This window comes from Ambystoma mexicanum, chromosome 6q (genome assembly GCF_040938575.1).
Source record: "Ambystoma mexicanum isolate Mex_15411 chromosome 6q, UKY_AmexF1_1, whole genome shotgun sequence".
Classification (NCBI taxonomy): Eukaryota; Metazoa; Chordata; class Amphibia; order Caudata; family Ambystomatidae; genus Ambystoma; species Ambystoma mexicanum.
Genome location: NC_090937.1, coordinates 1,684,805,725 through 1,684,831,988, shown reverse-complemented (window position 1 = coordinate 1,684,831,988; position 26,264 = coordinate 1,684,805,725). Strand labels below are relative to the sequence as shown.

At 47.4% G+C, this 26,264-nt stretch overlaps 2 protein-coding genes across 5 annotated transcripts in view; both read right to left on the bottom strand.

Annotated features, from left to right (window-relative positions):
- The window catches only part of LOC138515439 (nascent polypeptide-associated complex subunit alpha, muscle-specific form-like), an 88,021-nt gene extending 82,129 nt beyond the window's left edge, over positions 1-5,892 (bottom strand). The window contains exon 1 of the mRNA XM_069630280.1: positions 5,511-5,892. Coding sequence (XP_069486381.1) covers positions 5,511-5,892 — 382 coding nt within the window. The remainder of the gene's footprint in view (positions 1-5,510) is intronic.
- The window catches only part of LOC138517060 (zinc finger protein 268-like), an 87,512-nt gene continuing 62,411 nt past the window's right edge, over positions 1,164-26,264 (bottom strand). For 2 of the 4 annotated variants that reach the window (XM_069632570.1, XM_069632569.1), the window contains one exon: positions 1,164-11,290. In XM_069632570.1, coding sequence (XP_069488671.1) covers positions 8,763-10,646 — 1,884 coding nt within the window. In that variant the 5' untranslated portion in view covers positions 10,647-11,290 and the 3' untranslated portion in view covers positions 1,164-8,762. The remainder of the gene's footprint in view (positions 11,291-26,264) is intronic. The other 2 variants (XR_011282351.1, XR_011282352.1) reach the window with 2 other exon arrangements.

Sequence of the window (26,264 nt, the reverse complement as noted above, 5' to 3'; positions counted from 1 at the left end):
CAGTTTGGTGTAATTGAGGGCAGCTCTTTTTTAAGTTCAATTGGAATATTTAAAACCTTGACACGTAATTCAATTTATATTTTTTACCACCTGCCTTCCAGCTTTTTTATTTTATTGTTTAAAGCGTGGATCGAGCTTGAGAGAAGCAGAGTGCGGTACGATGTTTGAGTGGCCAGTGTTTGGGCAGGCATCTTTTAACAACAGCGCAGTACTGTTAGCTGAGGTCTTTGCATCGGTATGTGCTTCTAATGGGATTAGTCCTTGGTCAGCCAGGTTTTCTCAGATTTGCAGAATTGGAAAACTGTGGGGGCATTCCTAGCCACTACCAGGTTCAAGTTCCAGAGGGTGGTGTGTCATGAGAAGGATTATTTGCGGGTCCCCTCTTTCCAGACAAGTTGTGATGCAACCAGTGGTCAATTTGCTGCCCAAGGACTGTGCCCTCAGATATTTGGAGCCAAGGCGCCAGGTCCGCCAGTGTGCTACTCCTGACTGGGACACATTTCTGAACAAAACTGCAGTATTACAAGGTTAAGAGTAGATGTGTGTGCAAAACCAGATTAGCATAAGCATAGCGCTCATAAATCATCATACATCACAGCACCTCCTAAAAGCAATCATCAAAAATAAGTACATGCTGAAGGCATAAATGCTGGAAAAAAAATATAGAAATGCAGATCTTTACAGGGTGCCGGTTCTATACAGCAACAATGAAGTGCTGATGCAGCTTAAACACACAAAACCATTATTTGAATTCAGATCATATTAAAGTGCAGGTGCATAGCAGCAAATGCAAAGTACAGCAAGCATGGAGTAATGCTGCGCGCCACATGCTGTACCCACCGTGGCAGCCTGTGGCAGCCAGCATGATCACTCAAATAAGGACTCATCATAGGTTGTGATGGAGCATATGCTGTCTGAATTAATTAAATAAAATAGATATACCATTACTCCTGTTGTGCTCAGAGTGGTGTAACCTCAAGGAAATGTCAGGGAATTACAAACGTGAGAGAAGGAACTTTAAAAAGGTGAAAACCACATTCATTCCAGCATAAAAGTGAAATTGAGACGTCACCCACTACTTAAAACAAATGAATCGCCTCTGCTCCAGGAAGCAGTTTACTCCAGAGTGAGGCCAGAAAAAAGAGATTGAGTAAACATAAGAATGGAAGACCAACTAAGAATATATGTTTAATATAACACAGTGACACTGACATTTTGGCTGGAGCTCAATATTCTTTTAATCAGTATTTCATTCAATTTATGTACTCAGGTGGGCAAAGTTTAAATTCCAGGATCAATTTAATTTGGGACACATTTATATCCACTATTCCTTCTTGGAATTCAGAGATAACGGCAATGATATCAAAACACAACAGCACTTTCATTTCAGACAGAAAGGCCCCATTTTATTTCCAGATTTTCACACGTGTTATTACCTCACAGCTCAGTGAACATTTCTATTCCATTTGACCTTTCTATTCTATTCATAAAATGTCACTTTTTATTAAAAACATTTCCATATGTAACACTTGACATCTACTCCAAGCCTTTCACACCAAACCAAATTCTTATCAGATGGTGCTTTAGCAGTGGACCTGCATCCTCCCTTATGCAAAAGTACCATCACATGCGGACCCTAGGCCAGGGAACACTCTACTAATCTTACTCTGCCCCAAAAGAGAGAGGCAACAGTGAAATACACTAGAGGGGATCCTGAGGAGAAGAGTGTTCCACTAGAGATAGGCAATAGTGTAATACACTAGAGGGGATCCTGAGGAGAAGAGTGTTCCACTAGAGATAGGCAATAGTATAATACACTAGAGGGGATCCCGAGGAGAAGAGTGTTCCACTAGAGATAGGCAATAGTGTAATACACTAGAGGGGGTCCTGAGCAGAAAAGTGTTCCGTTAGAGATAGGCAATAGTGTAATACACTACAGGGGATGCTGAAAGGGAAACAAGAGACTGTGGTGTTGTAGAGAATTTGCTGCAAAAGCGAAAACCTTACAGTGTTCAATGAGGAGGTGTTCAAGGTGAGATGATGCATTCCTTGGAAACTGACTTCTGAAGTAATATTGGAGATTCCAGTTCATGGATTCCATACTCCAGGTTTTCCCCTTGAGGAACATTGCCTTTTCACATGGGTGTTGCCAAACATAGTGTAATTAGCCACGTGAGAATGCAACTTTATCCCATCGTACTTAGGAGACCGCCAGGTAATTTAAATTTGGAGGTTTTGAAGTTGAAAGTGATATTACTTTCCAGGGATTGGAAATATATTTCTTATACCCAGTAGAGGCGTTTTTTACTTAAGTACAAACATCTTTTAACTGTTTTTATGCTTCTTTCTGTCCAGCAATTCATGTAACATAAAATATGCGTTTTTATTTTACAGTTCCTCTACAGATCAGTCAGTAATAGCTGTAGAACACCTCCCAGTGCCACTGCATGGCTGGCATCACTGGGCTGAACATATCCATGGAGCTGAGGGGTGAGAGCAGGAAGGCCAGCACCTATCTGCCCATTGCTTCCAGTGGCACTGCATGGCTGGCATCACTGGGCTGAACATATCCATGGAGCTGAGGGGTGGGAGCAGGAAGGCCGGCACCTATGTGCCCATTGCTTCCAGTGGCACTGCATGGCTGGCATCACTGGGCTGCGCATATCCATGGAGCTGAGGGGTGAGAGCACGAGGGCCGGCACCTATGTCCATTGCTTCCAGTGGCACTGCATGGCTGGCATCACTGGGCTGCGCATATCCATGGAGCTTAGGGGAGAGAGCAGGAAGGTCGGCACTTATGTGCCCATTGCTTCCAGTGGCACTGCATGGCTGGCATCACTGGGCTGAACATATCCATGGAGCTGAGGGGTGGGAGCAGGAAGGCCGGCACCTATGTGCCCATTGCTTCCAGTGGCACTGCATGGCTGGCATCACTGGGCTGAACATATCCATGGAGCTGAGGGGTGAGAGCAGGAGGGCCGGCACATATGTGTCCATTGCTTCCAGTGGCACTGCATGGCTGGCATCACTGGGCTGAGCATATCCATGAAGCTGAGGGGTGAGAGCAGGAGGGCCGGCACCTATGTGTCCATTACTTCCAGTGGCACTGCATGGCTGGCATCACTGGGCTGAACATATCCATGGAGCTGAGGGGTGAGAGCAGGAGGGCCGGCACATATGTGTCCATTGCTTCCAGTGGCACTGCATGGCTGGCATCACTGGGCTGAGCATATCCATGGAGCTGAGGGGTGAGAGCAGGAGGGCCGGCACCTATGTGTCCATTACTTCCAGTGGCACTGCATGGCTGGCATCACTGGGCTGAACATATCCATGGAGCTGAGGGGTGAGAGCAGGAGGGCCGGCACATATGTGTCCATTGCTTCCAGTGGCACTGCATGGCTGGCATCACTGGACTGAGCATATCCATGGAGCTGAGGGGTGAGAGCAGGAGGGCCGGCACATATGTGTCCATTACTTCCAGTGGCACTGCATGGCTGGCATCTCTGGGCTGAACATATCCATGGAGCTGAGGGGTGAGAGCAGGAGGGCCGCCACATATGTGTCCATTGCTTCCAGTGGCACTGCATGGCTGGCATCACTGGGCTGAGCATATCCATGGAGCTGAGGGGTGAGAGCAGGAAGGCCAGCACCTATCTGCCCATTGCTTCCAGTGGCACTGCATGGCTGGCATCACTGGGCTGAGCATATCCATGGAGCTGAGGCCGGCACCTATCTGCCCATTGCTTCCAGTGGCACTGCATGGCTGGCATCACTGGGCTGAACATATCCATGGAGCTGAGGGGAGAGAGCAGGAAGGCCGGCACCTATGTCCATTGCTTCCAGTGGCACTGCATGGCTGGCATCACTGGGCTGCGCATATCCATGGAGCTGAGGGGTGAGAGCACGAGGTCCGGCACCTATGTCCATTGCTTCCAGTGGCACTGCATGGCTGGCATCACTGGGCTGAGCATATCCATGAAGCTGAGGGGTGAGAGCAGGAGGGCCGGCACCTATGTCCATTGCTTCCAGTGGCACTGCATGGCTGGCATCACTGGGCTACGCATATCCATGGAGCTGAGGGGTGAGAGCACGAGGGCCGGCACCTATGTCCATTGCTTCCAGTGGCACTGCATGGCTGGCATCACTGGGCTGCGCATATCCATGGAGCTGAGGGGTGAGAGCACGAGGGCCGGCACCTATGTCCATTGCTTCCAGTGGCACTGCATGGCTGGCATCACTGGGCTGAGCATATCCATGAAGCTGAGGGGTGAGAGCAGGAGGGCCGGCACCTATGTGTACATTACTTCCAGTGGCACTGCATGACTGGCATCACTGGGCTGAGCATATCCATGGAGCTGAGGGGTGAGAGCAGGAGGGCCGGCACCTATGTGCCCATTGCTTCCAGTGCCACTGCATGGCTGGCATCACTGGGCTGCGCATATCCATGGAGCTGAGGGGTGAGAGCACGAGGGCCGGCACCTATGTCCATTGCTTCCAGTGGCACTGCATGGCTGGCATCACTGGGCTGAGCATATCCATGAAGCTGAGGGGTGAGAGCAGGAGGGCCGGCACCTATGTCCATTGCTTCCAGTGGCACTGCATGGCTGGCATCACTGGGCTGCGCATATCCATGGAGCTGAGGGGTGAGAGCACGAGGGCCGGCACCTATGTCCATTGCTTCCAGTGGCACTGCATGGCTGGCATCACTGGGCTGCGCATATCCATGGAGCTGAGGGGTGAGAGCACGAGGGCCGGCACCTATGTCCATTGCTTCCAGTGGCACTGCATGGCTGGCATCACTGGGCTGAGCATATCCATGAAGCTGAGGGGTGAGAGCAGGAGGGCCGGCACCTATGTGTCCATTACTTCCAGTGGCACTGCATGGCTGGCATCACTGGGCTGAGCATATCCATGGAGCTGAGGGGTGAGAGCAGGAGGGCCGGCACCTATGTGCCCATTGCTTCCAGTGCCACTGCATGGCTGGCATCACTGGGCTGCGCATATCCATGGAGCTGAGGGGTGAGAGCACGAGGGCCGGCACCTATGTCCATTGCTTCCAGTGGCACTGCATGGCTGGCATCACTGGGCTGCGCATATCCATGGAGCTGAGGGGTGAGAGCACGAGGGCCGGCACCTATGTCCATTGCTTCCAGTGGCACTGCATGGCTGGCATCACTGGGCTGCGCATATCCATGGAGCTGAGGGGTGAGAGCACGAGGGCCGGCACCTATGTCCATTGCTTCCAGTGGCACTGCATGGCTGGCATCACTGGGCTGAGCATATCCATGAAGCTGAGGGGTGAGAGCAGGAGGGCCGGCACCTACGTGTCCATTACTTCCAGTGGCACTGCATGGCTGGCATCACTGGGCTGAGCATATCCATGGAGCTGAGGGGTGAGAGCAGGAGGGCCGGCACCTATGTGCCCATTGCTTCCAGTGCCACTGCATGGCTGGCATCACTGGGCTGCGCATATCCATGGAGCTGAGGGGTGAGAGCAGGAGGGCCGGCACCTATGTCCATTGCTTCCAGTGGCACTGCATGGCTGGCATCACTGGGCTGCGCATATCCATGGAGCTGAGGGGTGAGAGCAGGAGGGCCGGCACCTATGTCCATTGCTTCCAGTGGCACTTCATGGCTGGCATCACTGGGCTGAGCATATCCATGAAGCTGAGGGGTGAGAGCAGGAGGGCCGGCACCTATGTCCATTGCTTCCAGTGGCACTGCATGGCTGGCATCACTGGGCTGCGCATATCCATGGAGCTGAGGGGTGAGAGCACGAGGGCCGGCACCTATGTCCATTGCTTCCAGTGGCACTGCATGGCTGGCATCACTGGGCTGCGCATATCCATGGAGCTGAGGGGTGAGAGCACGAGGGCCGGCACCTATGTCCATTGCTTCCAGTGGCACTGCATGGCTGGCATCACTGGGCTGAGCATATCCATGAAGCTGAGGGGTGAGAGCAGGAGGGCCGGCACCTATGTGTCCATTACTTCCAGTGGCACTGCATGGCTGGCATCACTGGGCTGAACATATCCATGGAGCTGCGGGGGGAGAGCAGGAAGGCCGGCACCTATGTGTCCATTGCTTCCAGTGGCACTACATGGCTGGCATCACTGGGCTGAGCATATCCATGAAGCTGAGGGGTGAGAGCAGGAGGGCCGGCACCTATGTGTCCATTACTTCCAGTGGCACTGCATGGCTGGCATCACTGGGCTGCGCATATCCATGGAGCTTAGGGGAGAGAGCAGGAAGGTCGGCACTCATGTGCCCATTGCTTCCAGTGGCACTGCATGGCTGGCATCACTGGGCTGCGCATATCCATGGAGCTGAGGGGTGAGAGCACGAGGGCCGGCACCTATGTCCATTGCTTCCAGTGGCACTGCATGGCTGGCATCACTGGGCTGCGCATATCCATGGAGCTGAGGGGTGAGAGCACGAGGGCCGGCACCTATGTCCATTGCTTCCAGTGGCACTGCATGGCTGGCATCACTGGGCTGCGCATATCCATGGAGCTGAGGGGTGAGAGCAGGAGGGCCGGCACCTATGTGTCCATTGCTGCCAGTGGCACTACATGGCTGGCATCACTGGGCTGAGCATATCCATGAAGCTGAGGGGTGAGAGCAGGAGGGCCGGCACCTATGTGTCCAATACTTCCAGTGGCACTGCTTGGCTGGCATCACTGGGCTGCGCATATCCATGGAGCTTAGGGGAGAGAGCAGGAAGGTCGGCACTCATGTGCCCATTGCTTCCAGTGGCACTGCATGGCTGGCATCACTGGGCTGCGCATATTCATGGAGCTGAGGGGTGAGAGCACGAGGGCCGGCACCTATGTCCATTGCTTCCAGTGGCACTGCATGGCTGGCATCACTGGGCTGCGCATATCCATGGAGCTGAGGGGTGAGAGCAGGAGGGCCGGCACCTATGTGTCCATTGCTTCCAGTGGCACTACATGGCTGGCATCACTGGGCTGAGCATATCCATGAAGCTGAGGGGTGAGAGCAGGAGGGCCGGCACCTATGTGTCCATTACTTCCAGTGGCACTGCATGGCTGGCATCACTGGGCTGCGCATATCCATGGAGCTTAGGGGAGAGAGCAGGAAGGTCGGCACTCATGTGCCCATTGCTTCCAGTGGCACTGCATGGCTGGCATCACTGGGCTGAGCATATCCATGAAGCTGAGGGGTGAGAGCAGGAGGGCCGGCACCTATGTGTCCATTACTTCCAGTGGCACTGCATGGCTGGCATCACTGGGCTGCGCATATCCATGGAGCTTAGGGGAGAGAGCAGGAAGGTCGGCACTCATGTGCCCATTGCTTCCAGTGGCACTGCATGGCTGGCATCACTGGGCTGCGCATATCCATGGAGCTTAGGGGAGAGAGCAGGAAGGTCGGCACTTATGTGCCCATTGCTTCCAGTGGCACTGCATGGCTGGCATCACTGGGCTGAACATATCCATGGAGCTTAGGGGAGAGAGCAGGAAGGTCGGCACTTATGTGCCCATTGCTTCCAGTGGCACTGCATGGCTGGCATCACTGGGCTGAACATATCCATGGAGATGAGGGGTGAGAGCAGGAAGGCCGGTACCTAGGTGTCCATTGCTTCCAGTGGCACTGCATGGCTGGTATCACTGGGCTGAACATATCCATGGGGCGGAGGGGTGAGAGCAGGAAGGCCGGCACCTAGGTGTCCATTGCTTCAAGTGGCACTGCATGGCTGGCATCACTGGGCTAAAGATATCCATGGGGTGGAGGGGTGAGAGCAGGAAGGCTGGCACCTATGTGTTCATTGCTTCCAGTGGCACTGCATGACTGGCCTGAACATATCCATGGAGCCGAGGGGTGAGAACAGGAAGGACGGCACCTATGTGTCCATTGCTTCAAGTGGCACTACATGGCTGTCATCACTGGGCTACGCATATCCATGGAGCACAGGAATCAGAGCAGGAAGGACAGCACCTATGTGTCTACTGCTTCCAGTGGCACTGCATGACTGGCCTGAACATATCCATGGAGCCGAGGGGTGAGAGAAGGAAGGCCGGCACCTATGCGTCAAATGATTCCAATTTTCTAGTTGGGAGTACTGCTACTTTTTTGATGGGAGTATTTGCCAATTCTTGGCCAGTACATGTGATCAATACACCACGAATCCGTAGGGCTGGGAATAAGAGCTGCTTTCTTTTGTTATTAAATGCATTCTCTTTGGCACTTTCTCACCCAAAGGTTTATGGGTTCAGACAGCAGGTGGGCATGAAAACATAACAAATCCATCCGAATTAGGAAAGGCAAACCAGAATAGATGTGTCTTCAGCAAGCATCTGAAGGTCACAAGGTCTGTGGTGGCATGCAATCTTAGACAGAGGGCATTCTAGATATAGGGAGCTGAAACCAAAAAGGCTGCACCACCCCGGCAACCTTCTGAAACAGGAAATGCTCATCTGAAGGGTTAGAACTAAGGGAACAGGGAGGTCAAGGGTGGAAGATGTACTGTAGGAAAGAGGTGTGTGTGTGTGCACAATCACCTGGACAAAGCACCTTAAGCCTGTATGCGTTCTCGTACACAGGGAGATCTCCCTTCTGAGCAAACACTTTCCCACATTCAACACATACATGAGTTATCCCACCTGTATGTGTTCTCTGGTGGATAGTAAGCTGCCACCTCCGAGTAAACCCTTTCACACATTCAGTGAACACATGAGGTTTATCACCTGTTTGTGTTCTCTGGTGGATAGTAAGCTTTCCCTTCTCAGCAAACTTTTTCACACATTAAGTGCACTGATACTGTTTCTCAACTTTATGTGTTCTCTGGTGGCGAATAAGATGTCGCATCCAAGCAAACCCTTTCCCACATTCAGTGCACACATGAGGTTTCTCGCCTGTATGTATTCTCAGGTGGTGAGTTAGCTGCCACTTCCGAGCAAACCCTTTCCCACATTCAGTGCACACATGAGGTTTCTCACCTGTATGTGTTCTCAGGTGGATAGTAAGATTTCCCTTCTCGCCAAACCCTTTCCCACATGCAGTGCACTCATGAGGTTTCACACCTGTATGTGTTCTCTGGTGGTTAGCAAAATCTCCCTTCTGAGCAAACCTTTTCCCACATTCAGTGCATGCATGAGGTTTCTCACCTGTATGTGTTCTATGGTGACGAATAAGATTTCCCTTCTGAGCAAACCCTTTCCCACATTCACTGCACTCGTGAAGCTCCCCACCTGTATGTGTTCTCAGGTGACTAGTAAGCTGCCACCTCCGAGCAAACCCTTTTCCACATTCGGTGCACACATGAGGTTTCTCACCTGTATGTGTTCTCTGGTGGATAGTAAGATACCCCTTCCGAGCAAACCCTTTTCCACATCCACTGCACTCATGAGGTTTCTCACCTGTATGTGTTCTCAGGTGGCCAGTAAGATGACCCTTCACTGCAAACCCTTTCCCACATTCAGTGCACACATGAGGTTTCCCATCTGTGTGTGTTCTTTGGTGGATAGTAAGCTCTCCCTTCTGAGCAAACCCTTTTCCACATCCACTGCACACATGAGGTTTCCCACCTGTATGTGTTCTCAGGTGGATAGTAAGATTTCCCTTCTCGGCAAACCCTTTCCCACATTCAGTGCACTCATGAGGTTTCTCACCTGTATGTGTTCTCAGGTGGATAGTAAGATTTCCCTTCTCGGCAAACCCTTTCCCACATTCAGTGCACTCATGAGGTTTCACACCTGTATGTGTTCTCTGGTGGTTAGCAAAATCTCCCTTCTGAGCAAACCCTTTCCCACATTCAGTGCATGCATGAGGTTTCTCACCTGTATGTGTTCTATGGTGACGAATAAGATTTCCCTTCTGAGCAAACCCTTTCCCACATTCACTGCACTCGTGAAGCTCCCCACCTGTATGTGTTCTCAGGTGACTAGTAAGCTGCCACTTCCGAGCAAACCCTTTTCCACATTCGGTGCACACATGAGGTTTCTCACCTGTATGTGTTCTCAGGTGGCAAGTAAGATGACCCTTCACTGCAAACCCTTTCCCACATTCAGTGCACACATGAGGTTTCCCACCTGTGTGTGTTCTTTGGTGGATAGTAAGATCTCCCTTCTGAGCAAACCCTTTCCCACATTCAGTGCACTCATGAGGTTTCACACCTGTATGTGTTCTCAGATGGCTAGTAAAATGACACTTCACAGCAAAACGTTTCCCACATTCAATACACACATAAGGTTTCTCACCTGTATGTGTTCTTTGGTGGATAGTAAGATCTCCCTTCTGAGCAAACCCTTTCCCACATTCAGTGCACACATGAGGCTTCTCACCTGTATGCGTTCTTTGATGAATAGTAAGAACTCCCTTTTGAGCAAACCGTTTCCCACATCCAGTGCATTCATGAGGTTTCTCACCTGTATGTGTCCTCTGGTGGTTTGCAAGATTGCCCTTCTGAGCAAAACGTTTCCCACATTCAGTGCACACATGAGGTTTCTCACCTGTGTGTGTTCTCAGGTGGCCAGTAAGCTGCCCATTCCGAGCAAATCCTTTCCCACATTCAGTGCACACATGAGTTTTCTCACCTGTATGTATTCTCTGGTGGCAAATTAAATATCCACTCTTAGCAAACCCTTTTCCACATTCAGTGCACACATGAGGTTTCTCACCTGTATGCATATTTTGGAGGCAGACAAGTGGATCATGTAAATGGACACTATTCTAAAAATCAGTGCACTGATAAGGGTGTTTACCTATGTTCTCATGTGGGCAATAAGTATGTTCTTGAAATGGCCACTTGCCACAGATTCTGTGCACAAATGAGCTTTCCCGTGCAAAGATCATTTCTGGTGACAAACACGATGTTTCCTCTGATCAAAGCTTTTAAAAACATTCAGCGCAAGGATGTGCTCTGTCCATTCACATTTACAAGTGTTTCACTAAATGCTTTAAAGCAACTACCTTTACATTCAGAATGTGTATGAAATAACATTCACATATCTTCTATCAGGAGTAAGAGCAAAAACATAAATGCTTCTCTTACTCCACATCAAATATTGCCATTACCATGCCAGATATCCCGCTGCCCCAGGAGTGACAGAAAGACCAAGCTTGGTTACCACAATGGGGTTGCATGGACGGAAGCCATCTGGTAGCCAAAAGGCTTCTCAGTCTCAGTTCCTGAATACTCTGAAGAGACAACTGGAGCTCAAATGTGCACACTTCTACGATGCTTGCAAATATTCTCAACACTGAAGCTTTTCTCTACATTAGTCCAGAGAATCTAACAATCACTGTTGTTGCATTTCTGGGGCGTCAATCACCTGTTAAAACAAAAGGAGATGCACATTATGAGTTTCAACCTGTTCATAATCTTAGGCCTCACATGTAACAGGCGACTGGTTCTCAGTAGTAGTAACCTGATTATTAACTCACGTAGTATTTTACAAGACTTTGATGAGCCATCTCTTGGGACAGGCACCCTAATAGGTGGCAGATTAGTGGTTCTCATTCATACAGTATAACATGAGAGAGGTCATATGCAGCAGGAATAGTGTGTTTAATTTTTTATTAAGACCCTTTTAGTATCCAAGAGTATGAGGAATAAAACACAGGCTAGGCAAACAAACATTTTAAGCATCAGGGCTGTGCATATACGTTCTATTAATTCATTTCTTCAGAAATGACTAAACTAGCTTGAAAGCTCCACATTTCCATATAAAACGATAAAGGCAGGTGTTGACGCTAGGTCAGCAGTTTGTCAGAAATCGGACACATGTTTGACCTGTGTATTTAGTAATCACGGATGACTTCATTATATTTAGGCAAATGTATATTGCCCCAAACACAGAGACAGATGGAATTACATTTTTGTCAATAAGTCAAAGTGTACGGGAGACCCCCACAACTCCCCAATATCATCCAATTTGCCTTCCTAATTGGTTATACATATGCCCTACTGCCATGTACTGAAGGTAATTGGCCAAAGGGATACCACTTGTGTTGCCTTTTTCAAAATCCCACTCCCTAATATTCAGGAAGGGAGTGGGGGAGCACACTCTGTTTTTTTGTTGTGTAGGTGTAAATGGGTCTGTTACTTGACAGTTTCCCATAACCTGATCCAGACCCCTTTTATTGGGGATTCTGATAATTGCCCCCTAGGTTGCATCTCAGCATACTCCTGCACTCTCTGTACTGTGAGCAATGATTTATTTCATGACATCTTTAGTAGCCAATGGGAATGCAGCCCGAGCATTGTTAATATCCAAGAAGGGATTGCCACCACTTATTGATCACACACATTGTTTGTGTCCCATATGCATCGATCCTGGAATATGATTTATGTACGTGTGAATAGTATGCATAGTCACCCCAGGATGTTCAGGCCCCCTTCTGTCCCCCTGTCTGTTAGACTGTCAGTCCTAGGTTATTCATTGTGTGACAGAATATACAAGTCTACGAGAATTCTAGTATTTTAATTTTTGTTTTTATTTATGGAGTTCCCGCCTTCTCATAATTCAAGGCGTTGTTCCTCTGCCACCAGGCTCTTCAAATATAGCGTGCTGTTGCATAAGTGACATGTGGAGATAAACATTGACTTAAAGACTTCAACGCACGAGCAGCTTGATAGATTCCCTTATCAATAAAGATTTGGCGCAAATATAGGCACCTCAAACCAAGCATTTTTCGCATGTCAACATAAAATGCACCGGTTAAAGTGAAGTGAGTAGATCCGACTCCCAGTGTGGTTGATGTCCTTACGTGGAATGGGGCTTGCTGCACAGCCAGAGCCGAGAGGCTCCACTCCTAACCACAAGAGGCAAATAAGGAAAAACAGGGTGGCTCTGGATTGTTGGGCTAGCCTAAATAGACATGATTTAAATGATCAAACATTTCATTAGCAAGATAAAGGTTTGAAGAATTGGTTGACTGCAGTTTTGTTCTGTATGATTCAACAGTTCAGCCCTTCAGCCAACACGTGTTTCAACAATATGTCTTTGTCAAGGCTTGTTGATATAATTTCAGGGTCGTTTTCAGTGGTTAATAATGTTCTCATGATTGAAGTAGCCACGAGAAATTGAAGGATGCCTCGCCTCCCACCGGGATATACACTTGAAAACCAGCCACTGTTCCATTGAATACTAATTGAATTGTTCAAATAAGCCAAAGGGCTCCATATTTAGAGCCATTTCAATCGTGAGAACGTAATTAAACCATGAAAACAACCCCTAAATTACATCAACAAGCTGTGACAAAGACATATTGTCGAAACACGTGTTGGCTGAAGGGCTGAACTTGTGAATCATACAGAGTAAAATTGCAATCACACAAGCTTACTAACCTATTAGTGTTGAATCATACAGAACAGAATTGCAGCCAACAAATTCTACAAACCTTTATCTTGCTAACGAAATGTATGATTATTTAAATCATGACTATTTAGGTTAGCGCAACAATCCAGAATCACCCTGTTTTTCCTAAACTGCAACAGTGTTTCATTAAAAATGTCACACAAGCAGTATCTCACCGAAGCATCTTGTCTCCATGCTATAGTAAAAGCTGATACAGGCAAAATGCCCAATCTAAACTGAAGGTACAGAGATCCCTCTAGCGGTGGGAAGACCATTTCTATATAAGCCTTACGCCCATACTCCATTCTGGATTCCAATAACCTGGGGCCAGTTTTAGGGAAGCAACTTGGGAAGGCATGGTATCAAAAGTATGACACTGGCACAATGGGTATGATTTGTAAAACCTTTATTGAAATTTTTGGGGCTGGAGAAACTTCTACATTGCCCTATAACTAGGATGGGAGTAGGCTCGACCACCAAATATTAAATAACGCAGTCCTAGTGGAGACCATCAAAACAAAATGGCCTATGCTATCAAAACCTAATGCCTGCCCTATCTCTTGTTAAAAAAAGTGTGTAAAGGAGAAATGTATGCAAATGGAAAAATCAGTGTTGAAATGATAATGTGGTTGAACCAGTTCTCCTCCCCACGTTAAACCTCACAGAATAAGGTTGGTCTCTGTAGGCATGATGACACACTCTGGCGCGGCTTCCAACACAATATACAGTTCAAAACCATGGATCGAGGCACACCTGGCCTTACGTGAAAAAGTAACTTTCTCTGACATTTTAAAATAATGTTTCAACCAAAAGTGCACAAAGATCCCCCTCTGTCGCGCTCAGATCTTTCACCACACAGTTCTCTTGGTCCCCCTCTGTAGGGCTCAGATCTCTCTCAATAAAGGTCAACACAAACTTGGAAGGGGGCTCCCTTCCCTAAGCTTACTATACTTTGGGTCTCCTTCTGTCAGGCTCGGACCACTTTGGATGTCGAAGACTTTCGAATGTGTGTGGCTTTCTTTACAGACCACCGCAGGATCACTTTGAATCAAAGTTCACGGTTTAACTTTCATTCTTCCTTTCTCTAGGAATTAATCTTCTTTATTTAACTTTTGCTGTTCATTTGTTTTTTGGCTTTCACAGAGACTTTTGAGTGGGCTACTTACTTTTACTGGACCACTCTGGTACTTAGTATAGCTGATTCCACAGCTAGCCTTTACATCAAAGGTCACTCACAGGCCTGCCCTTCTTCGTGTTTTCTCCACATCCATGCAGCCTTCTCTTGCGATACACTGTTTCTATTTATAACGTTAAGACACACACACACACACCGGTCTCTCAGGTCACTTGTCAACTCACTGCCTGTGTGCGTCTTTTTCTGAGTGTTGTGATTTCTATTTCATAGGTGAAGGTTAGTACCACATACTTGGCCTCGCCTTCCCAACTCTGCCATTCACCCAGGAGGGTCGCTGGCATACTTACAACACAATGCAGTCTTAAGTTGTGTGATCTGGTCTTCTCCATGTGTCATTTGTGGCATGTTGCAGGCATCAACCTCCAGTAGGGACCCCTTGGGGTTTTCTATCTGCAGCCCTCTTTAGTCTGTCGCTCTGCTCCAGTAGATGTGCAATTGTCCCAGAAGTTCTGCTCGTACTCGTGTTCTGCCTTGCTCAGAGTGTGTCTTTTTGTGTTACCATTTATCCGTGTAAGGATAGCGAGTGGGTATCAGGTGTTTGCACTTGAGGTCAAGTGCATGACTATGCCTGACCTGTTTAGCGGGATATGTCCAGTACGATGTATGAGAGTTAGTCTTGTTATTCGCAGTCACTCTCTTCCTTAGCCCAATGTTTGTGTAAAAAGGGGGTGGGTTGGGACTTTGGAGTAGCCAACAAAATAGGATGGGGCAGATGAACAAAAAATGGGGGAAAACCGCGTTTCACCATCAGCTGCCTCACCCCCACTACTGAAGACACCTCAACCAGGTGATCCTCCCGCACTTGTCCACCCCCAGATCCTGGATTCAAAGGCGATGGCCGTGCTCTAGCCACCTGACAGATAGATCCCCGGGGGACTCATGGGTGACACACCCTCTGGTTTCTCACAAAACATCCATAATTTGATATTCCAGAGCTCTCTGTGTCATACACGCCTTCAGCTGCTTAGTTTCCTGAATAGAGAGAACACGTGGGTTTTCCCAAAGGTCCGGCCGATCCAAATTCAAAAGAATTTCTTTAACATGTGCCAGCCATTTGAGACTCCTTCCACCCGCTAAACTCCTAATGTGTAATAACCATTCACAAACATTAACCAAATCATCATAATTCCAAACCTTAAGCCAATATAAGGCAGGTTTAACTGAGGCCTGAGTTATTACCAGTAAATAATGTGGTTCCAGATAAAGGATGGCCGCAGGGGCACTCACAGGAAGCAAAAGTAGCTTAAGAACATTTTGTCACAGACACTTAATTTACTTTAATTATTTTAAGTTAACATGGGCCCACAATTCTGCACCATAAAGGGCTGCTGTTAAAGCGTGCTTCTTCAACAAGTCCAGGGCCGGTGATATAGCACCGCTCCCGTGCTTGCAGAAGAACGAGAAAATGCCACCACTGTGCTGCCCCAAGGTAGTGCTTATCTAGCGCACAACCAAATAGTCATAATATGAAACTCGCTCAATGACAATGCCACTAGCACTTGGGGATGTACATCTCTTTTGATCTAGCGTGAGCCCGGCGATACTGTACGCACTTGAGACACTGCCAGAAAAGGAAATCAGGTGGTTACCCCAACTGGAAGGCAAAATTCTTCGGTCTATAAAGAACAGGCCGAAGGGACTGCCAGTGGAGGCCTTGAGACTGGAGTACAGACTAGAGCCCTTATATTCAAGTTAATCACTCCTTTATCTAAAAATCAGTAAAGGGGCAGCAGGGACAAACCCATTGCTTCAGTTAACGGGAAAAACGACAAAAGGTGCATGTCCCAATTATTTCAACAATAACATGTTTATTTTCACAGAAGCCTAAACATTGAAACAATATGCAAATTACCAGCTTATGCATCAGCAATAAAAAAGAACTCCAGGGAGGTGAATAAGATAAAAGACACTGACAACGTGTGCAAGTTGAGTAGATACAGAGAGTACTCTCACCAAGGATTTGAAGGGAGAAAACCTAGAACCTACTTAACAAACTGGTCTAATCCTACGCTGAGGTGTTTTACGATGCAATTAATATTTAATATAATGGAGATTAAAGAATATATGACAAGTGGACCAAGACAGATCATCAAGTTGAAGACAAAATGTGTAGACATTGTGACATAGAGGTGGAAACATCACAACATCTATTGACTGCCTGTACAGCTTTGAAACCCCTTCATACCAAAGGCTGTGGAGGGCCTATCAGGAACATGCTAATTTGAACTTTGAAAAGAACTATTGAGAAAAGAATGGGGGAAGAGGCAACCAGCACCACGTGGGTGCTCACGCAGGAAACTCTGGGTGATTACACAATGACAAGAGACTGCTATAACCAGAAGGCCTTGGGAAGAGGCAAAGAGAGGTAGGTCAAAGTGGTCATACAGGGGTGTTGTAAAATCCTCTGTACCGTTGAAAGTCTTTGACCAACGGATATTTGTGAAAGAAAGGGAAATGAATCCTGCATGGTGAAAACTACTACATGAACAGTTTGTTAAAAGTTGGCAGGAGTGAACATGGCGGAGGGATGCTAACGAGAAGGGGCGAAGTCTGAAGTCCCATAGTGAAGTGTTGACAGAGGTTGGCGAGAGTGAACCCAGCAGCGGGAAACCAACAACCTGAATAGTGTGTGAAGCAAAGTAAACCTGATCAAGGGGTGTTCACGGTGAACTGTCTGTAACAGTTGGTGAGAGTGAACCCGTAAGAAGGAAGCTGACAATCAGAAACGAAGCCTGAAGAACTGTTTAAAAGACATTATGACCTGTGAAAGCAAGACAGGCCATAGTGAACCTGAAGGAGGGAGGCTGACATCTGAAAGGGGTCCGAACCCGAAAGAGGGAGATCCAGGGGTGGAAAGTTATCACCCAAAGTTCATTGAAAAAGGAACTGCTTAGTTGATTTACCAAATACAATTTTTGTGAGGGGTTTGCATCCAGAAGAGGGGGACCCAGGGCCGAAATTGTCACCCAGAGTCATACATGGAACAGAACTTTTTGTTTGTTTGTTATTTGTTGAATATCTCAGGCCTTCGAAGGCAAGAGACTTTTTTTATTGAAAAGAGACTTAACCACCCGGGAAGTACCAGAAGTACTGCTTTGCCGCTGGAGGACTTTGTGCCATGGACTATCTTTTGTTGTGATCCTTGTTGTTGAAGCAGAAGTGTGACCAAGCAAGCCCCTGCCCCCTTTACCACGCTGCCTACTTCTGCCGTGCACCATGCACGCGCACCCGGGAAGCACCACTTTGGTGCTGGAGGACTTTGTGCCCTGGATTATCTTTTGTTGCGGTACGAATTCATCTGTGCAATTTCTCACTGTGAAAGGACTACAGTGCTAAAGAAAGAGGAACACTCATGGTGACACTATTTAACATTTAATTTTATGGTTATATTTATTTAGATCCTTGTTGTTGAAGCAGATGTGTGACCAAGAAAGCCCCGCCCCCTTTACCACGCCGCCTACTTCTGCCGTGACTGCGCACGTGCACCCAGGAAGTACCGGAAGTACTGATTTGCCGCGAAGCACTGGCTAGCGGCAACTCCCGTTACTTCTCAGCAAAGAGGCGGCAGCAAATATTGTAAGTGTGTGCCTCTGGTCTTCTAAACATTTGCCTGGGAGTCAGTGATACTAAAAGGCATCTATACGCTAAAATCAGATATGCCAACTTTAAATGGTAGTACGCCGTGTAAGCATCTAGCTAAGGCTGCACGAGCATCTGCTTCACCGTCCATTACACTAATGTTATTAGCAAACAACAACAACAAAAAAACAAAATCGAATACGGCCATCAGGCAGTTCTGTCTAGAGAGCAATACAGTTTCATCTATGCCTGATTTTAAATCAGCTGGTATTCAGCAAGAAGCTTTCGCAGACCTGCCCAATGATGCATGCATGGAAGTCATAACTGACTCTATAATCACTGCAGGTTTTGCAGGCACACCGTGCGACTGTTCGGAGAATGTAAACAACAATGTAATTGCCGTAGATGAGGTTCAAGCAAATTTGGCAATGGCCAATCAGGTGACCAGACCTCTGACCGCCGCTCAACTGCCAGTTATTTTGAGCGCTCATCAGACTTGCAAACCCGTAGCTCAAACTGTTCCCATGCTATAGGAGCATGATGATCAGATTTCTATGAACTCAATTTACCCTCTCACACCTGCATCCCATAATTCCAGTTACTCCCAACAAGGTGCTCTGATCGAGGTAGACTCTAACCGCTCCTGTTTCCCAACCAATGCAGAGCTGAGTAATCTGTCGCAATGGCCCATTATGTTGGTAATTTATCTCAAGAAGACTCCGCTCTAGCTCTATCTTTTGCTGGCCCAACTCCCTGAAAATCAAAAGGCCCTATTCTCTTATGGAGATTACCTCAAGTGCAATGAATATGGCCATCTTGGTTTTAGCAAAACTGTTTGAAACTCGTGACCTCAAACTAAATGCACAAGCAGTACTTATCAACAGAAGATTAGAAAGTCAATCTGCAAATAAGACTCTGATAAAAGAATCAATTGGTTCTCTACCCGTAGATCCAAATGACAATGTGAATAATAACGAAGACTATGTTCATGTTAGGACAAGAAAAACGAATATAAAAACAATAGTAAAACAAAACCCAGAAGTCTGCGCTTTACCATCTTTTGAAAAAGTCCTCCGCCCAATTGATGCAAATGAGCGAGATGCTGATGCTGCTATGAAAACAAACCTGCCAATGACTCCGCCTGCAGACCTAATTTCTGATCCGACTACGGCATCTAATAAAAGAACGCATACAATGTTTACACTGGCGAAATAAGAACAAAAGAGAAAAAAATGGAAAGCAATTGAAACAAGAAAAAAGAAAAATAATACAAAAATGCCAGATATGGCTGGAAGTTCTGCAACAAAACAATTCTTTAAGTTGATTACTTTACCCAAGAAAAACACCACCAAAGTGTTGGCTGCAGTACTTAAAAGAATTCTCCCAAATTACTCAAGCAAATAAAGATCTCAAGAGTCGCAACATAATTTCTGCCTTATTTTATGCGCCACTTGATGAGTTAATCTCGGCAGTAACTGAGCACCAAAAAGATGATATCAAACGGAAAGGGGCGAGTGAAATGAAAGTGACTACTCAACACAAGTCTGAACTTAGTCGAGAAACATATTTGCAAGAATTACAAAATTAAAATATTGAAGACAGACGTGTTGAAATTAGAAAAGCGGTAGATATGTATATGGCATCACAAAAAAATACAACCGCCACAAGCTCAGTGAAATAAATAATTGTGAACCCCACTACAATCATAATAAAAATCTTTTGCAAAAAGATCACCAAATAAATCAAAGACTGCCAATCATATCTGTAAACAAAACAAACTCAACTAATAAGTTGTGCTTGGTAGCTAAGACAGATGGCCCTGTGCCAGAAACTATTCAAGACAGCACTGAAGATAGAGAAGAAGAAATCAGAAATGCTGTTGAGAGGTAAATGGCCACACAACAAGTAATTCCATTATCATGTAATTCGGAATTTCAATCAAATCTAATAAAGTGTACACACGACTTTCAGCTGACAAAAAGCCAAACACATCTGATGAATTCTCAAATAACCATGCAGAGGGTGGCAACAACTCCACATGTGACTCTAAGGAGCCTGACTAATAATAGGAATAACACACAAGTAAATCAACACATTAAACTCACATCTAGCCAACACTACCTACCATCTTATTATAAGATGTCGTGCTGCACCTCACGCTAGCTATAATCTGAATAGATCAAGTATATTAGTAATATTTGCTGATATACACAGCCTGGAAGACATTAGTTCAGCGGATATAGACCAAATAGAATTTGTGAATGAAAATAATGTGTCAGCATAGAGATTGTGGATTCGTGCAAGATTAGTTCCGAATACAATTTGGCTAGCCAAAGCGGAACCATTTGCTTTGGGGTTTGAAATATTACACGATGATCAAATATCGACTGTCACTAATAACGTGGAAAATTGCATGAAGAACCATTTACCAATCAACATAGGGCTCCCCAGCACTCAAGAAATCCTAAAGCTTAACAAACATCACACAAATATAAATGGCCCTAAGAAACAATGACATGCCTATGCTGTCAAGTAAAGCCATAACTAGAGACAGACACATTAACACAGCCTATGGGCCTCATTACACGGATGGCGGTAGGGATTTACTGGTACCGGTAAAATACTGGTACCGGTAAATCCCTACCGCCTTACTACGAGGTCCCTTTGCGGGTTGGGGGATTTAACGCCTGCTTTTTACAGGCGTTAAAATCCAACCCGCTAAGGGACCTCGCAGCTAATTACGGCACCGCAAAATTGCGGTGCCGTAATTAGCGCCTTCCCCATTCCCATAGAGCCCTATGGGGCAGAAATGGGAATGGGGAAGTGCAATGGGGGAAGGGGGAATTACCGCCCTGCCAACCTTGGAATAGGCCGGTAAATCCCCTTTCCGCCAAGGCGGTGCCGGTATTTTACCGGCATGAGCCAAGGCGCTAATAGCGGGTAATGAGGCCCTATGACTAGTTCGTTGGAATACAAGAGGCTTCATGCCCCTGTTGGGTAACTCTGAGAATCTACTAGAAATCTATGACATAGTCACTCTTCCAGAAACGCGGCTTACAGAAACTGCGTCTTGGAATAATCATAAGATACTATTGCATGCAGGCAAGCGAGCTACCAAGGGCAGACCAAACTTATTCATGCAAATGGTTAAAATAAAAATTCAGAGTGATAACATTGCATACATTTATATTTACTGGAACCCAATAGGCATATCCAATGAACAATTCTTTAAAGACATAAATATGCTATTCGATTTGATTACTCTTGCTCCAACTATATCTCAAACGATTTTTTTTAGAGATTTAAAACTACATTGTCTAGCTAAGAAATCAGAACAGCATGACACTAGGCTTTCACTATGGAACAGCTTTACACAGACAAGAAACATGATCATGGCAAACGGTGCCTTACCTGGTGATATCCCTCCGCGATACAAATGGAGGAGAGGCTCTATTGACTACATATATGTAGAGCCTAAGCTTTTCACACAGGCAGAACACTTTCAAATAAAACAACAAAGAGAAAGTGATCATGAAATGTTGACTCTAAAATGTACCGCGCAATCACCACTGAATAAATGTCCCCCTAATAAATGACAAGGCACCGTAACATGCAATAATTGCCAAAATAGATTTCGATGGTACGAAGCCTCTCTGGGAAGCTGATAGCTGTATTAAACAATTCTACAAACCGCTGCACAAATTAGGGTTTTCAATACAGCGATTGCTACAACTCTATAAAAATACCTCCAGAAAGAGGAATCCAAGATGGCCGCCGAGATAGCGAGACGCACATAGTTCGCTCTCCGCCCGGGCCGCCACTGAATTGATAATAAAGCAGCTCAGAACCGTGGAGAAAGCCACAAAAACCTACCCAATACGTGCAGGGCAGCACTCGGCAGCGGGAGTCGACTTCGCATCGGCGGAGATTACCAGACTAGGCTTACGGAGGCAGAGCGGAGCGGCCGCCCCTCCCCCTCCGGAGCTACTCGCGAACTCCCGCGGAAGAGGGGAACCACCAGGGAGACACAGGCCGCCGCAGCTACACCCTGTCCTCAGCGCGGCACCACCCGGACAAAGCACACGAGGTAGTGAGAAGGTGCCCACACCCTTGGAGCCCATACGCCCCCCCCACCCCCAAAGAGGAGACGAGCAGTGGCGAGGCGCGCATAACAGCAAAACACCGCGAAGAAGCAGAGGCCAGGCGCCAGAACACCACGAAACACGACATCGGCCGCCCGGAGGCGCACAAGGTGAGTGCGCCCCCCCCCCACAACGCTAATAGACACGGGGGCCCATACGCCGGACATCATATAAGCCCAACTCCAGGGCAGAAGAGAGTGGGGGAGGGCCGCACGGGGAAACAAGGACAAACTAGGCTCGGCCACAGACGAAGCCCTATCGAGAGCACCCGCCTCACGCAGGAGACCCTCAACCCCACCAACAACCCCACATAACGGGGGGATAGCCAGTGAGGAATACAAGCAAGACACACCTTCCGGGACCTCTCAAAAGCACTCTGTTCTTCCCCTTACCCGCAGGAGAAAAGAATTCCCCAAGGAAGGCATGTCGAAATCAAAGGGGAAGGGGAGTATGGTACTCCCAAACTCGCAGTCCTCTAAACAAGATGCGAACCTGGTCCAAATGTGGTCGGCTGAATCCCAGATCCATACCAGGGGGAGACCCCGGGAAGACTCCCCAGAGGACCGCAACCGCACCAACGCAACCCCATCGCTTCCATCAAGGGAAGACATGCACTCATGGTTCGCGGAACTACAGGAGAGGTTCATGACCACGGTCCAGGACCAGTTCACCTCAATGAGAAACGAAATGAAACAGGTGGTCCAAGAAGTGAAGAGAGACATCGCTCAACTGGAAGAGAGAACCGACACGGTGGAGAAAATCATACAAAACCTAGAAGAAGAGACAACCCAAAACAGTGAGACCCAGGAACACTTAGCACGCCTAACCCACAACCTAGAGATCCAGTGCGAGGACTTAGAAAACCGTTCACGCAGTTCTAACATCCGGATCAAGAACATCACGGAGGCAGTACTCGACAAGGACCTCAAGAATGCAGTCAAGGAAGTCTTCAGAGACATTTTGGAGGCACAGGACACAGAAACCATAGGCATAGACAGAATCCACAGAGTGGGCCCAAAAAGAACAGGGGCACCCGGAGAAAGACCTAGAGATGTCCTAGCAGCCCTATCATCATATCCACAAAAAGAACACATATTAAGGAAGGAGCGACAATTGGACCACATCAGGATGAACGGGACGGACATCCATCTGTACCAAGATCTGGCCTCGATCACACTACAAAAAAGGAGAGATATGGCACCGCTAATCAAGGTACTGGTGTCAAAGGAAATAAGATACAAATGGACGTTCCCATTCGGCCTTCTGTTCAGCTGGGAAGGCAAACAGCGAAGAGTGACAACATGCAATGAAGGACTGCAAATTATGGACATACAAACAGAGGATCCGGAGGGAGCGCACGACAGAACAAGAGGCGGTCTCCAAAAAAGGCCGAGAGGATGGGAAGAGATACGGAAAAGGAAGAAGTAAAATGGGTAGACATACAACCCAACAAAACACTAATTGGCGGCCCGGGAAGGGCCCCTTGGAATTGAAACTCAGGAAAGTCTGAGGTCATGCGGGGTGTAGGACCCCCCGCGAAGCTGTTACCGAGCACAATGAGGGCCGGGAGCGATAGGCGCAACGCCTTAGCAACCATAGGTACCCGGGCCCTCCTCGGGAAGTTATACGTTCAATAGTTTGAAGTTGGGGGGACTGAGAGGGAGGGGGGGAGGGAAAGATACCGGAAGAGGCAATGTTCTCACATCTTAAGGAAAGGGGAATCTACCAATCTGAGAGTACGAAATGGGAAAACTTAGAATCCTAACATACAACATACGAGGCCTGAACTCCCCGATAAAGAGAAAGAAAGTGGAGTCCCTGCTGAGGAGAGAAAAGGCGAGCAACCTCCTGCTTCAAGAAATGCACATCAAAGCACAGGACAAGCAGAAAATACGCCTCAGGGGATATCGGATATGGGCACAATCGAATGCCATGGACAAAAAAGCAGGAGTCCTGATAGCAATCAAAGAAGGAGCAAAGGTCACTCTAACGGACAGGCACATGGATAAAGAAGGGAGACTAGTAATGGTCAATGTTCACCTGGACGGATCCCATCTAACTCTGGCCACAATCTATGCACCAAACACGGGACAAGACGGATTCATTCGAGAGGCTCTGGAGAAGCTAGAGGGATTCGCGAAGGGAGAGGTGATCCTGGGAGGAGACCTAAACCTCGCATGGCAGCCACAAATAGACAGGAGCACTGCGGGCCCCCCCACACAGGGCGCCCCCTCCAAACGACTCAAACAAAAAATGGATCAACTCGCACTCTGCGATGTATGGAGACAGCAAAAGGGCCAGCAGAGAGGCTACACTTATTTCTCACACGTTTACAACACGATGTCAAGAATAGACTATTTTTGGGTGTCGGTGGGCCTTATGGGAAAAATCCAAGATATAGAAACGGGGTCAATATCCCTGTCTGACCACGCCCCACTCTGGCTAGAATTAACAACCCCAGAAAAAGGAGGAGGGCTGTGGCGCTGGCGGCTACCACAGGATATCCTCCAGGACCCAGTAATGGGAGAATCGATTAGGGACAAGATAACGGAATACTTCTCACAAAACGACACAGGTGAGGTCCCGCTAAGCACGGTCTGGGAGGCATTCAAAGCAGTGACCAGAGGCAACTTTATAGCCCTGAAAGCCTCCAAAGAAAACCTAAGATACCGCTGGGAAAAAGAACTCGAAAAGAAAATAACGGACATACAGGAAGAAATTATATCCCACCCAACCAGAGCCTTAAAGAAGGCCCTAAAACACACACAGGGGCAACTGGAAATGCTTCGCACAAAAGGAGCCGAAAGATCCCTCCAATTTCTTAAACAGCGGCTATATATAAAAGCCAATAAGGCGGACAGACTCTTAGCGAGACAGCTGCGAGAAAAACAAAAGTCAATAAACATAATGAGTATGCAGGACAAGCAGGGAGAACTACATACACAAACCTCAAACATAGGGAGGATCTTCCAGGACTTTTACAAAAATCTCTACACCACAGAACACCCGAACGAAGTAGACCAAGACGCTTATTTGCAAACCCTCCCTATAAAGAAAATCCCAGAGGAAGACAGAATAGCACTAGAGAACCCGATATCGGAGGAGGAAGTCAAAAAGGCAATAGCGGCACTCCCGACAGACAAGGCACCCGGCCCAGACGGCTTTACCGCCCCCTTCTATAAGAAATACGCAGATATACTCATCCCCGTCCTCACGAGACTGCTAAACACCTTTAAAGAACAGGGCAATGTGACCGAATCAATGAATGAAGCAAAGGTCCTGGTGTTCCATAAAAAAGGGAAAGACCCCTCCCTCCCCAGTTCATACCGTCCCATAGCACTGATTAATATTGATGCCAAAATATACACTAAAATTCTGGCGAACAGGTTATCCCCACTTCTCCCGTCTCTAATAAACCCAGACCAATCAGGATTTATCCCAGGGAGACTAACGCATGATAACCTGAGAAGAATAATACACCTGGTCGAGAAGACCGAGATCACCCAAACACAAGCAGCCCTACTCTCACTAGACGCTGAAAAGGCTTTCGATCGGGTGGAGTGGACAATATTATTTAAAACACTAAAACATATGGGTTTTGGAGACCAGTTTATAAAAATGGTGAAAGCCAACTACACCTCCCCGACAATCAGGATAGCCATTAATGGAGCGGTCACGGACAAAATAGAAATAACACGAGGCACCAAACAGGGATGCCCACTGTCCCCTCTGCTATATGCCATTTTCCTGGAACCACTTCTAACTAGAATAAGGGAGACAGAAGCCATAACGGGAATAGAAATGGGAGGCTCACAACACAAAGTAATAGCTTACGCAGACGACATGCTGTTAGCCCTAACGAACCCGGGAATAGCACTTCCCCACGCCATTAGAGAGCTAGAAACCTTCGGGGCGATATCGGGCCTCAAAATTAACAAGAATAAATCAGAACTCTTATTTTTAGCAGGAGGGAGGCCGGAATGGGAAAGAATAGCAATCTCGCAAAACCTGAAAATAGCCGATAAAGGAA